The sequence below is a fragment of the Podarcis vaucheri genome, assembly GCF_965113315.1.
Source record: "Podarcis vaucheri genome assembly, chromosome: 2".
NCBI classification, from domain to species: Eukaryota; Metazoa; Chordata; class Lepidosauria; order Squamata; family Lacertidae; genus Podarcis; species Podarcis vaucheri.
In genome coordinates this window covers 130,147,125-130,160,797 of record NC_138760.1, presented here as the reverse complement: position 1 = coordinate 130,160,797, position 13,673 = coordinate 130,147,125, and the positions used below count along the sequence as shown (strand labels likewise).

Genomic DNA, 13,673 nt, shown 5'->3' with positions numbered 1-13,673 from the left:
GATGAAAACGTCTTGCGAGTTTGTTTGCTTTTTTCTTAAAGCCGCTTGAAGAGGCGCAGTTGCGACGGACCGTGCTTCGCAAGATGAAAAGACTCGCGGAACGAATTAAATTCGTCTTGCGAGGCACCACTGTATTCCTAACAGAAAAGCTCCTGGGGTTTTTTTAAACGGGTGCAGAATGCTGCAGCGAGGCTCCTCACAGGGTCTCTGCCATGGGAGCATATTCACCCAGTGCTTTTCCAGCTGCGCTGGCTTCCGGTGGAGTACAGGGTCAGATTTAAGGTGCTGGTTTTGACCTTTAAAGCCTAGGACCCTCGTACCTACGGGACTCCCTCTCCTGGTATGCCCCACGGAGAGCCTCAAGGTCCATAAATAGCAATACCCTAGAGGTCCCGGGCCCTAAGGAAGTTAGATCAGCCTCAACCAGAGCCAGGGCCTTCTGAACACTGGCTCCGGCCTGGTGGAACGCTCTGTCTCATGAGACCAGGGCCCCGCGGGATCTGATTTCTTTCCGCAGGGCCTGTAAGACAGAGTTGTTCCACCTGGCCTTTGGCTTAGAATCAGTTTGATTCCCTCCCCCTCTTTCTTTTCCCTTTCTCCTCCTGTGAAGAGGCTGCATCCTAATGCTTTAATATTGTATTTTAATTTTTTAAAAAAATTGTATTTTAATCAACTTGTTTTTATTATTGGTCGTTAGCCACCCTGAGCCCGGTATTGCCTGGGGAGGGTGGGGTTTAAATAAATATTATTATTATTATTATTAAACAAAAGTTATATTTGACAGTTTTTCCAGCTCATTATAAATCATTTCCCTTAATTCCGAAGTGTGGTTCAGACTTCAGTATTTTATTAATTTTGTATCTTGCCTTTTCCTTAATGTTTATCCTTGATGAGAGCCAGTGTGGTGTAGTGGTTAAGAGCGGTAGTCACGTAATCTGGGGAGCCGGGTTCGCGTCTCCGCTCCTCCACATGCAGCTGCTGGGTGACCTTGGGCCAGTCACACTTCTGTGAAGTCTCTCAGCCCCACTCACCTCACAGAGTGTTTGTTGTGGGGGAGGAAGGGAAAGGAGAGTGTTAGCCACTTTGAGACTCCTTCGGGTAGTGATAAAGCGGGATATCAAATCCAAACTCTTCTTCTACTCTTCTTCCTGGACACCAGTTTGACCTTGGGTCTAACCTTCCTCCAAGACCAGAGGAGCTTGTTCCCTGGGATTAACCTCTCTGCTGGCAGCTTCTGTTAAATTAAGATGTCGCTCTGGGAATATAGAAGCATTAGATTACAGGAGGGGTGGAATTTAGCTGGGCGAATCCATGTACTTAGCTATGGTAAAATTCATAGTTAATTTTAATCCCCGGAGCTACATTTTGCTTGCAGGTAATGCCCACTTTACCAGATGCTTTCATAGATTTAGTTTCACAACTTCTTTCTCCCATTTAATCAGTGCGTTGTATAGTGTTATTTTTAAAAGAATGGTAGATTATTGCACCTTAAATAAAATGAATTGCATTCACTTTTATTATGCTGGTGATTTTTAAAAAATAATTTCCCCGAACATGATTTCTGCTTCAGATGGCTATCTGAGTCTCCGGTCGACCAGTTTACCCCCTCAGCCAACACCTAGATGTCCATATCAGCTGACTGCATAAGCTGTAACGGGTCAGACAACACATCACCAGCCATGAAACTGGGAATTTCGTCTGGGAGCTGCAATAATTGCAGAGATAAGGTCACTCTGAGCTTGGTATAAGAGGAGGTACTGGAACCAATATACCCATCTGGTTTCCGAAAGGCCCCAAACAGGATGAGGATGACTGGAGAGAGAGAGTGGTAAAAGGTAAAGGGACCCCTGACCATTAGGTCCAGTCGTGGCCGACTCTGGGGTTGCAGCGCTCATCTCACTTTATTGGCCGAGGGAGCCGGCGTCCAGCTTCCAGGTCATGTGGCCAGCATGACTAAGCCGCTTCTGGCGAACCAGAGCAGCGCACGGAAGCGCCGTTTACCTTCCCGCCGGAGCAGTACCTATTTATCTACTTGCACTTTGACGTGCTTTCGAACTGCTAGGTTGGCAGGAGCAGGGACCGAGCAACGGGAGCTCACCCTGTCGCGGGGATTCGAACCGCCAACCTTGTGATCGGCAAGTCCTAGGCTCTGTGGTTTAACCCACAGCACCACCTGCATCTTTGTAGACCATGTCTTAGTCTGTAGGCAGCATAAAAAAAAAATCATGCACCCACTGTTTTGTGGGGCCGCAATGGTGCAAAAACATGTTTAAAAAACACAGATCCTCATGATTTTTGCACCAGATCAGCCCAAAGCCACCATCAGATCAAACATCATTAGCCATGGGCACAGCATGCACCACAAACATCACGGATCCATGGCTTCCTGGCGACACCGTGACCCCAAAATCCCCTTAAATCTCAGCTCTTTTCAGCCCTTCCTCTAGCACTCTGTATCAGTGTAAGTTTGTGTGCGCGTGCAAGTGCGTGCGCGCCCCATCACTTCCGGTTCCCACTCGAACGCTGGCAGGAGCCTTACCGGGTTTGCTCTACAAGGCAATAGCTCTACAGCTCTCTCTCTCACTGCGTTCGAAAACAAACCCGAAGTTGCGAGCTGCGCACTTGAAATGCGTGGAAAGAGGCGATTGAGTGGCGAGAGGCCAGGAATTTCTGGGATTCCTAGAGGGGCAGGAGGTTGTTTTTTTTTTGCAAAGGGGAGGAGTGTGGGGGGGGGTCACAGTCCCTCCCTTTTTCTTTTTTTTGCAAGGAAGGAACTCGTCTTCTCGGCGACGGGGGAGGAGGCTGATGCCTGGAGAGGTCAAACAGGTAAAAGGAGCAGAGGGGAGGATAATTCTATTTATATTTTTTGGAATGGGAAAGGAAGGATCGGGGGTGTGTGTGTGGGGGGTTGCTAATCCATGCAAAGGAGCTGCAAAGCGGAGGCCAGGCGTCTGCATGGCTCTCCGTTGCACGAAATCCTTTGAAGCGCCCCCCCCGCCCCCAAATCCCAGATCTCAGACGACATGGGATGTACGGGGTGGGGGGGGAAGCAAGCTCCTGGATGCAGAGGAAAGAGCCTTGCCCGAGTGGGATGGATGGAGCAGGAGGAGGACTCCTCCTGCCTCCCCTTCCCCACAAAAAAAGAGGGACGGAGGGACCCCCCCACCTCAAAGGATCCAGGCTTATCCAGCTGCAGCGAGCGCTGGTTCCCTTCCAACAGCCCTATGGGGTCCCCCTAAATTCAGAAATATGGCCTGGTTGGGAAGGGGGAAGGTTGGAAAGACTCTGCTGCTTTCCTGTTACGGAATCACAGAATCTTAGAGCTGGAAGGGACCCCACGAGTCATCTAGTCCAACCCCCTGCAGTGCAGGAAACTCATCTAAAGCCTCCAGGATATACAGCCATCCAATCTCTGCTTAAAAACCTCTGGGCAAGGAGAGTAAAAGCTAAGGAAAGCATTAGAATCATGCAGTTGGAAGAGACCACAAGGGCCATCGAGTCCAACCCCCTGCCAAGCAGGAAACACCATCAGAGCACTCCTGACATATGGTTGTCAAGCCTCTGCTTAAAGACCTCCAAAGTAGGAGACTCCACCACACTCCTTGGCAGCAGATTCCACTGTCGAACAGCTCTTACTGTCAGGAAGTTCTTCCTAATGTTTAGGTGGAATCTTCTTTCTTGTAGTTTGGATCCATTGCTCCGTGTCCGCTTCTCTGGAGCAGCAGAAAACAACCTTTCTCCCTCCTCTATGTGACATCCTTTTATATATTTGAACATGGCTATCATATCACCCCTTAACCTCCTCTTCTCCAGGCTAAAAGCTAATCATGTGGTATAGTTTCTTTTGGATATTGGGTTGCTTTGTTTTCAGCTGCGTTGTTTTCATATTAGGTGAACTGCTCCTTGCTTTCTTTCCTCGACCTGAAAAAATAAAATAAAACAAAGGAGCCTGTTTGGCTTCCTTCCTGCTAAGCCAGGTTCAGCAAACTTTTTCAGCAGGGAGCCGGTCCACTGTCCCTCAGACCTTATGGGGGGCTGGACTATATTTTTTTGGGGGGATGAACGAATTCCTGTACCCCACAAATAACCCAGAGATGCATTTTAAATAAAAGCACACATTCTACTCATGTAAAGACCCGCTGATTCCTGGACTGAGAAGGCGATTCGGCCGCATCCGGCCCCTGGGCTTTAGTTTGCCTACCCTTGTGCTAAGCAAAGGGTGGTGGTGGCATTTGGAACTGGCTAGCGTCCTGAGAACCAGGCTGTCAGTGGCCTTGTTAAAAAGGCTGGAGGAAATAAAAAAAATACTTGCTTCCCTTCTCACCTGGAGTTTCAAAGGAGCTTCTCCAGGTGTTTGATGGAGGGAACTGCTGGGCTTCTCTTGCCGGACTGGCTCCGGGCAGAATGGTGCTGAGTTGAAGGGTCCTTCTCTTCTGGGGCTGCCACTACCACCCTCTCCGGTAACACACAAATTCTTCTTCTTTGGCGATCACTCATAGCCGAGAAAGATTTGTTTCCACAAACACGGTCTTAATAGTGAGTCCGTAAGTGACCGTGGGGACGCGGGTGGCGCTGTGGGTAAAAGCCTCAGCGCCTAGGGCTTGCCGATCGAAAGGTCGGCGGTTCGAATCCCCGCGGCGGGGTGCGCTCCCGCTGCTCGGTCCCAGCGCCTGCCAACCTAGCAGTTCGAAAGCACCCCGGGTGCAAGTAGATAAATAGGTACCGCTTACCAGCGGGAAGGTAAACGGCGTTCCGTGTGCTGCGCTGGCTCGCCAGATGCAGCTTTGTCACGCTGGCCACGTGACCTGGAAGTGTCTCCGGACAGCGCTGGCCCCCGGCCTATAGATGTGAGATGGGCGCACAAACCCCAGAGTCTGTCAAGACTGGCCTGCTCGGGCAGGGGTACCCTTTACCTTTACCCTAAGTGACCGTGGAGGCCAATTCTGGATCCACACATCCTTCCATAGTAGGGATGTAGGTTTCCAAGCGGGAGTTGATCACAGTGAGGGTTTGCCAAGCGTGCCTTCCTCTTAGCTCATTTCTCCCTTGCGTCCTGAGTTCGAGCATCTTCAAAACTCATGACACCTTTGGTAAAGGCTGTTCCCCAATTGGAGCGCTCGCAGGCAAGTGTTTCCCAATTGCTGGTGTTTATACTACTTTTTTTTAAAAAAACCATTCTCTTTGCCTTGAGACAGTCTTTAAACCTCTTTTGTTGACCACCAGCATTACACTTTCCATTTTTAAGTTTGGAATAGAGTACAGTGGTACCTTAGGTTACATACGCTTCAGCTTACAGACTCCGCTAACCCAGAAATAGTACCTTGGGTTAAGAACTTTGCTTCAGGATGAGAACAGAAATCGTGCTCTGGCGGCACAGCGGCAGCAGGAGGCCCCATTATGTAAAGTGGTACCTCAGGTTAAGAACAGTTTCAGGTTAAGAACGAACCTCCAGAACAAACTAAGTTCTTAACCCGAGGTACCACTGTAGTTGCTTTGGAAGACAATAATCAGGCATCTGCACAACATGACCAGTACAATGAAGTTGATGTTGAAGAATCATTGCTTCGACATTGGCGATCTTTGCTTCTTCTAGGACACTGGCATTAGTTTGCCTGTCTTCCCGAGTAATGTGTCAAGAAGTTTCGGAGACACCATTGACACAAATACACACACAGAGCAGGCGTGAGGCTTCTTAAATGAAATTTACTTCTTAAATGAAATTTGCATCCTGTTAAATTGTCAGCAGAATTGCAGATGAAAAAGACATGCCGACTTTTACATGCCTCAGGAGGCATGCCCAAAACTTCGGGTCCGGAAAAGAATACAGCGAAGGTAGAAAGTAGAAACTATTGGCTGAGGGTTCAAAGTACAGTCTCACAAGAGTTTTGTAAGGTGGGCCAGTATGACAGCTAGGTTGTGGGTGGGGCAGCTAAACCTTTCTCAGACCAGCCCACCATACCAGGCGGCTGCTGTTGTTGTTATATTTATTTGAACCCCACCTTTCCTCCTGACAGAGACTCAAGGCGGCTTACGGATAAAATAAGAACAGCGAAAAGCAGTCAGTTTCCAAAAGCCCGTTGGGACAAGAAAGTTTTCGCCTGCCCGTGGAAAGACAGCAAGGAGAGAGCTTCTTTGGCTTCTTCCGAAGTGGGGGAGCAGCCACTGAGAAGGCCCTGTTCCTGGGAGGGTAGCGGGACAGAGAAAAAGGGCCTCCACTGAAGATCTCAAAACCCAGGTAGGTTCTTAGGAAGGAATACAGTCTTTAAGATAGCGCCGAGGGCCTTCTGGCGGTTCCCTCATTGCGAGAAGCAAAGCTACAGGGAACCAGGCAGAGGGCCTTCTCGGTAGTGACGCCCTTCCAGCAGATGTCAAAGCGATAAACAACTACCTGACATTCAGAAGACATCTTAAGGCAGCCCTGTTCAGGGAAGTTTTTAACGTGTGATATTTTACTGTATTTTCGGTTTTTATGGAAGCCGCCCAGAGTGGCTGGGGAGGCCCAGCCAGATTGGCGGGGTATAAATAATAAATTATTATTATTATTATTATTATTATTGTGCCTGGAGGCAGACTGCTAGCCGCTGGAGTTGTTGTAACAAGGGAGGCTTATGCTCCCCATAACCAGCCCTGGTTAACAATCTGACTGCAGTTCTTTTGAGCCAGTTGACGTTTCTGAGCACTTTCCCAAGGCAGCCCCACATAGAGCCCCACATACAGTAACCCAACACTTGTTATCCAGTGAATTAGAATCGTAGAAACGTACAGTTGGAAGAGACCCTGAGGATCATGCAGTCTAACCCCCTACAATGCAAGAACGTGCAGCTCTCCCGTACGGGGATTGAACCTGCAACCTTGGTGTGAGTGTGGTTGAGATTTCTCTTGCAGCCGTAATAATAATAATAATTTATTATATATACCTCGCCCATCTGACTGGGTTTCCCCAGCCACTCTGGGCGGCTTCTGACAAATATAAAAGTATAATAAAACACCGAACATTAAAAACTTTCCTGTACAGGGCTGCCTTCAGATATCTTCTAAAAGTCAGATAGTTGCTTATTCCCTTGACATCTGATGGGAGGACGTTCCACGGGACGGGAGCCACCACCGAGAAGGCCCTCTGCCTGGTTCCCTACAACCTCACTTCTCGCAGGGAGGGAACTACCAGAAGGCCCTAGGAGTGTCTGCGCTGAATAATGGGGGTGGAGACGCTCCTTCAGGTATACTGGGCCGAGGCCACTTAGGGCTTTAAGGTTAGCACCAGCATTTTGAATTGTGCTTGGAAACGTACTGGGAGCCAATGTAGGTCTTTTATGTTATGTGGTCTCGTGAATGTTATGAATAGCAGTTATGGTTTTGCTTTTTCAAGAACGGCCCCTGTTGCTGAAATCTGAACTCATCTCCTGGTCTTTTTGCGGGGGAGAGATGTTTGTGCAGGACGCACAAGGCCATAAGATATATTACGAGTGTGTCTATTTGTAGGTATGCATTTTTAACTTCAGTTTATCTACTGGCGGTTCCCTCATTGCGAGAAGTGAGGTTACAGGGAACCAGACGGAAGGCCTTCTCAGTAGTGGCGTCTGCCTTGTGGAACGCCCTCCCTTCAGATGTGAAGGAAATAAGCAGCTACCGTATTTTTCTCTCTATAACACGCAAATTTTTTCTCCTAAAAAGGAAGGGGAAATGTCTGTGCGTGTTACTGAGCGAATGTGTGGTCCCTGGAGCCGAATGGCGCGAGTGGAGGCAAAAATCAGGCAAAAATCTAATCGCGTCTCGGAGAAGGGAAACCTGAAAAGAGGAAGCGGCTGCTTTCCTGCATTCTGCCTCAGGGTCTTACTGCCCACCCACCTCTGTTTCCTTGCTGTGTTTGCTCAAACGGAACAAAGAGCAGGGAAAGCCTCTCCCCTCCAGGCAAGCAGAGGGGAAAGCAGAGCGTCCTTCCTTCTAATTCCTCTCCATGCTCCGGAGGGAACAATGTTTGTGAAGGGAAGAGAGATTACAGGTTCATCTTAAAATTCTGATTTGACTTCCTGCTTTTGTTTTTGAGGACACACAGCATTCAAATATGCTTTCTTCCGTTTAAAAGGATGACATCCTTAAACAGTGTTTTGCCTGTAAATTCATGCGATCTGGAAGATTACAGTGTCTGTACCTCTTAAGGGATGGCACAGCTTAGGTTTCGCTGCTAAATAGTTCTTAATGCAGTTAAAATGCTTTCTTCTGTCAAGGCAATTAAAAAATATATATATCAGGCAGCCGGAAAACATGCAGGTGGGAGAGAGAGAGAGAGAGAGAGAGAGCTGGCTGGCTTGGGTGGGTGGGTGGGGGAAAACTTTTGCCTTCCTTTCCTCCCTCCCATTATACCCCTCTCCTGCATTCTTAGCCAGCTGCTTCTCTGCACACCTCTCTCGTGCTCCTTGTCCCTTCTGTGTTTTTCCTTCCCTCCCCACTTAAAATGTGGTTACAAAGAATGGATCCACATGGATCCTCAGGATCTTTGGATTGGATCACCCCAAATTCACCATCAGAGCACATAGCATGTCCATGGCTACAGCCTGCACCAAAAAAACCACGCACCCACTGTTGCCTGGGGCTGCAATGGTGCAAAAACGTGGTTACAAAACATGGATCTACATGGATCCTCAGGATCTTTGCATTGGGTCACCCCAAATTCATCATCAGATCACATAGCATGTCCACGGCTACAGCCTGCACCAAAAAAATCACGCACCCACTGTTGCCTGGGGCTGCAATGGTGCAAAAACGTGGTTACAAAGCATGGATCCATAGGGATTCTCAGGATTTTTGCATTGGGTCACCCCAAATTCACCATCAGATCACATGTCTGTGGCCACAGCATGAAGCACAAAAATGATTCACCCACCGTTTCATTCAGAATGTTTTTTCCCTTGTTTTCCTCCTCTAAAAACGATGTGCGTGTTATGGTCAGGTGCGTGTTATAGAGCGAAAAATACGGTATCTTATCTTTAAAAGACATCTGAAGGCAGCCCTGTTTAGGGAAGCTTTTAATATTTAATGCTGTATTGTTTTTAACACTCAATTGGAAGAGTGGCTGGGGAAACTCAGCCAGATGTGTGCAACACAAGGCAACCTAGAACATAAAACAGTTTCTAAGTTGACAGCTCTAAGACAAAAGCAGGGAGTAGCTTAAAAACATAGAAGAGCAGTCCTAAACTAAAAACGCCACGTGATCTCAAGAGGCTGTGTGTTTGCTTAATTCGGGGCTCACTAATCTGATGTTCACAGATGGCACTTGTGAAAGTCAAATTCGATGCCCCCAGAATGAAACACATTCCCATCTAAAAACATTGAAATTTAGATAACAATCTTCTCTTTTCTCCTAAGAAGTGAGTCTGTTCTACCCTTTCAGAGTTTTACTCGCTTACCTTCCTCCCGATAAAAATTTCCTCATAAACCCACACATGTGGAAGCGAGAGCTGTGCTTGGGAGATGAAGAGAGGTATCCGCCAAGCCTTTGGCCAGGGCACAGCCTGACTCCCTCCTTTGGCAATCTTCACAGAACTCTAGCCCAATGGTTGCCATCAATTTGATTTGAATTAATTTTATAATGAAATGATTTTAGAATGTTGTATTATTTTTATTGTTGTTAGCCGCCCTGAGCCCGGCTTTGGCTGGGGAGGGCGGGATATAAATAAAAAATGATGATGATGATTACTATTATTATTATCAAGAGGGACCAGAAAGGAATTTATGTTATTGTGTCTTCAGACAGTAGCATAATCAATTTATTCAGTAGGGCATAGAAAGAGGAAGAGAGAGAACTCTGGAGATGATGAATAAAGAGTAGCAGGCTTGAACACCTAACAGGTTTTCATGTTTATTTCTTATTTCCCCAAACAGATCAAAAGCAGGACAAATAAAATTGTAGGAAATCATATGTTGTGTCAGCAAAAAGAAGAAAAAGCACATCTAGAAATCCAAGGATACATTTGAGGCACAAAGGAAACCAGAGAGAGAGAGACAGAGACAGAGAAATCCTTCCATGTTGTTGATATCCATGAAATCTTGATCCCAGTGGAATATGACAAAGGGACAATAAGCAAGGGAATGTGTCCTGGGGTGGGGAGGGGGAATATTCTAAAATAAACCAAAGTTAAATAAATATTGCGGAGCCCACATCAGGGGAGATGCAAGGAGTGCAGCAAGAGCTTGCTAAGGCAGCACTTACTGAACATCAAATAGCCCACACAGGGATGAAATCATATAGATGCTTGTGGACTTATGCTCATAGCAGAACCCGCACAGGAGAGAAGCCGCATGAATGCATGCAGTGTGGAAAGAGCTTCAGTTTCATGGGAAACCTTAGTACACATGAAAGAACCCACACGGGAGACAAACCGTATACATGCACGGAGTGTGGAAAGAGCTTCAGTCAGAGTGGACACCTTAATTTACATCAGAGAACCCACACGGGGGAGAAGCCGTATGAATGCATGCAGTGTGGAAAGAGCTTCAGTTACATTGGAAACCTTATTTCACATGAAAGAACCCACACGGGAGAAAAACCCTACATATGCACAGTGTGCGGAAAGAGGTTCAGTCAGAGTGGACACCTTACTTTACATCAGAGAACCCACACGGGGGAGAAACCATATGAATGCCGTGAATGTGGAAAGAGGTTCAGTCAGAGTGGCCTCCTAACCTCACATCAGAGAACCCACACAGGGGAGAAACCATATGAATGCAAAGAGTGTGGAAAGAGATTCAGTCAGAGTGGACACCTTCGTTTACATCAGAGAACCCACACGGGGGAGAAACCATATGAATGCCACGAATGTGGAAAGAGCTTCAGTCAAAATGGACGCTTAACTTCACATCAAAGAATTCACACAGGAGAAAAACCATATCAGTGCATGGAGTGTGGAAAGCGCTTCAGTCAAACTGGGCACCTTACTTCACATCAGAGAATCCATAAACGGGAGAAGCCGCACAAATGTCTGGAGTGTGGAAAGGGTTTCGTGGACAATGGAGCACTCACTAAACATCAGAGAATCCACACAGAAGAGAAACCACACACGTGTTTGGAGTGTGGAAAGAGCTTCAGTCGAAAGGCAAACTTCAGTTCACATGAAAAAACCCACACAGGGGAGAAACCATACAAATGTCTGGAGTGTGGAAAGAGTTTTAATTCTCGTAGGAGTCTTACTTTACATCAGAAAAACAACATGGGAGAGAAACCCTGTGCATGCGCTGAGTGTGGAAAGAGCTTCAGTACAAGCTGCAAACTTACTTCACATCAAAGAACCCATACAGTGGATCAGCCATATGAAATAGCATGGAATTTGCAACAACTTGAATTAGAATGAAATGTATTGACCCACGAATGGAAAGTCCCTCTCTCCCTCGAATCAGAGAATTGTAGTGTTGGAAGGCTCCCCAAAAGTCATCCAATCCAATCACCTGTTATATAGCTCCATACACTTGCAGATTCTTAGCTTCTTTTATGTCTTGCTCTTTCCTCTCCCCCACCTTTGTTTTTGTCTCATTTTGTTTTATTACAGAAAGTTACAGAATAAGAAATGCATACTAACATTTTTGCTATATGTATTATTGAAAAATTGTAATAAACGGGTGGGGGAGCCCAGTTTTTTCCATGATTGGTTTGACCGTTATGGAGCCTTCCATGTCTGCGGAGGTTCTGTCACAGTAAGGCCCTTACTATCTCTCATATAACGAGAGAGACAGCAGAATTGATCACTCTGTGGTTAAAGCTTCTGTCCAGGCCTTATTAAGCCTATAGTCTCTTCCAGATGTCTTGCTTATTCAGATTATACCACATTCATCCGCAGTTGAAGCATGGTGGTTAGACTAAATCTGGTGTCATTAGGCATTGATTCTGGTTTGTTTATGGGGCAGTCGTATCGCTATCCTGATCTGCCGATATGGCGTCAATCATTCATAACTTTCCAAATCACAAAAGGGCCATTTAAATGCCCACAAACACCTATACCCAGCAGTGGTTTGTTGTGCTGTTGTGGATGTCCTGTGTTCTTCCACTTCCACGAAGAAAAAGGAGCAGGCCTAGACCACAGAGCCAGAATACCCCATTTTCTCCAGCGTAATTCAATTCAGCGTTCAGAGAGGTGGTGAAGAACCCAGGAGCTCCCTTGACAGAAGTGCGAAGCAGTGTCTTCCAACCCCCTGGCCTTTCTTAACACAAGCCAAGCCTCAAAGCGTCTCTCTGTTGTCAACAAGAAAATCTTTATAACAAACTGCTCAGCAAATTAAAGGACCGATGTGCCAATTAATATCTGTCTAGACTGAAAAGGAACTATGTGACCTGGTAGAAATCCAGATCTACCAAGTGCCAACTTTTACTCTAAGCACATCAAATATCAAAGTAAAGGACGTTTCGATGAAAACAGCTGTACGTGTAGACTTCATAATAGAACGATTGCTTTCTTTTCATGTGTACAGATCTACAAACCGGATAGCTTTCCTTTGGTCTAAAAGAGATATTTCCCTCTGGCAATTGTGAAGATGACCAACCATTTTGAATGTGTTGTAAAAATTTCCTCTTCAGAGGGGAGACAGGGTATAGATATTGCCACCTTTTGGGGCACCAAACTCTGTCTTCTCTTGTTGATAGAATCAGGCCTACGCCTAGGGAATTATTTGTTTTCTTTTGTCCTAATTTGCTAGGTGGCATTTTCTGTATTAGTTTGATAAACTTACATTTTTCTCCTTTGTAATCTTGAATTGCGCTTGCTTAAGTAAAGAAACATGCTAAATAAAACGACGAAACTGCAAGTCTTCCCTGAACCCTAAATATTCTCTGTGCTGATATGGAGGGGGCAGTATAAACACCCCCCCCCCTAAATCTAATTCGGTGAGTGGCCCCTGGGTCCCGTGTTGGAATGAAATCACGACAGAGGAGTAGTAGGTGTCATGTGAGAGGCGTCTCTGGAGCAAGCCCCGAGAACTCTCTTTTATTGAATATTACAAACATTGCCACAGGTGCGCTCGTTGCTGATTGGTTGATACAAACACAAAGCAACTTGTTGCTGATTGGTTAACACAAGTACAAGGTGAGGGTTACGTATAGGCATTAATCACCAATAGATTAAAGGCTGGGAAATGGAGCACAGAACTAGACAGGCATGAAACCTCCTAATTAAATTATAACTAATGATTGATATAGCAAGACTAAAACAATTACTAATTGTTGCAAGGGATAAGGATCAGCCAGACGCAGCAATGGAGAATAAGAAGGTGAAGTTTATTGCCAGGCAATAAGGACCCAGTTGGAATCTCTTCCAAAGAACTGGGACCCTGATTGACAGAAATACAGGGGTCTTTATACCTGAGCAAATCACAGCAAATCATAGATCATAAGACAATCATGAAGGATTCATAACTTGGTCAGCAAAATATCAGCCAATCAGCAAGCAGTTGTCACGCTCCTAGCTACTGGTATAGCACTGGTCCTGCACAGGGTTCAAGTTCCGCTTTCCAATGCTCCAGTGACGCTTAGTCTAACCTTTCCCCTAGTTATGACAGGACAGGGAGCTTGGACATTTTGCGGTTTTGCTCTTCCTGTTCTGTGGATTAATTTAGCCTGTTCCTGATGGGGAATTTGTACCAACATCCCTGACTCATGTCTTGTCCGGGGTGCACAGATGTTTCTAGGGGAA

The 13,673-nt window shown here is 46.4% G+C and overlaps 1 protein-coding gene across 2 annotated transcripts; it reads left to right on the top strand.

The window, feature by feature from the left end:
* The first annotated feature begins 2,696 nt into the window (after window positions 1-2,696).
* Window positions 2,697-12,789, top strand: LOC309527410 (uncharacterized protein). Of its 2 annotated transcripts, none has more exons than XM_082214260.1 (3): window positions 2,697-2,826; window positions 6,015-6,235; window positions 9,880-12,789. In XM_082214260.1, the coding sequence occupies exon 3, from the start codon at window positions 10,167-10,169 to the stop codon at window positions 11,343-11,345; it is 1,179 nt and encodes a 392-aa protein (XP_082070386.1). In that variant the 5' UTR covers window positions 2,697-2,826; window positions 6,015-6,235; window positions 9,880-10,166; the 3' UTR covers window positions 11,346-12,789. The 2 variants fall into 2 exon arrangements, with proteins under 2 accessions (XP_082070386.1, XP_082070387.1); XM_082214261.1 differs by lacking the exon at window positions 2,697-2,826 and adding an exon at window positions 4,234-4,460.
* The last annotated feature ends 884 nt before the right edge of the window (window positions 12,790-13,673 follow it).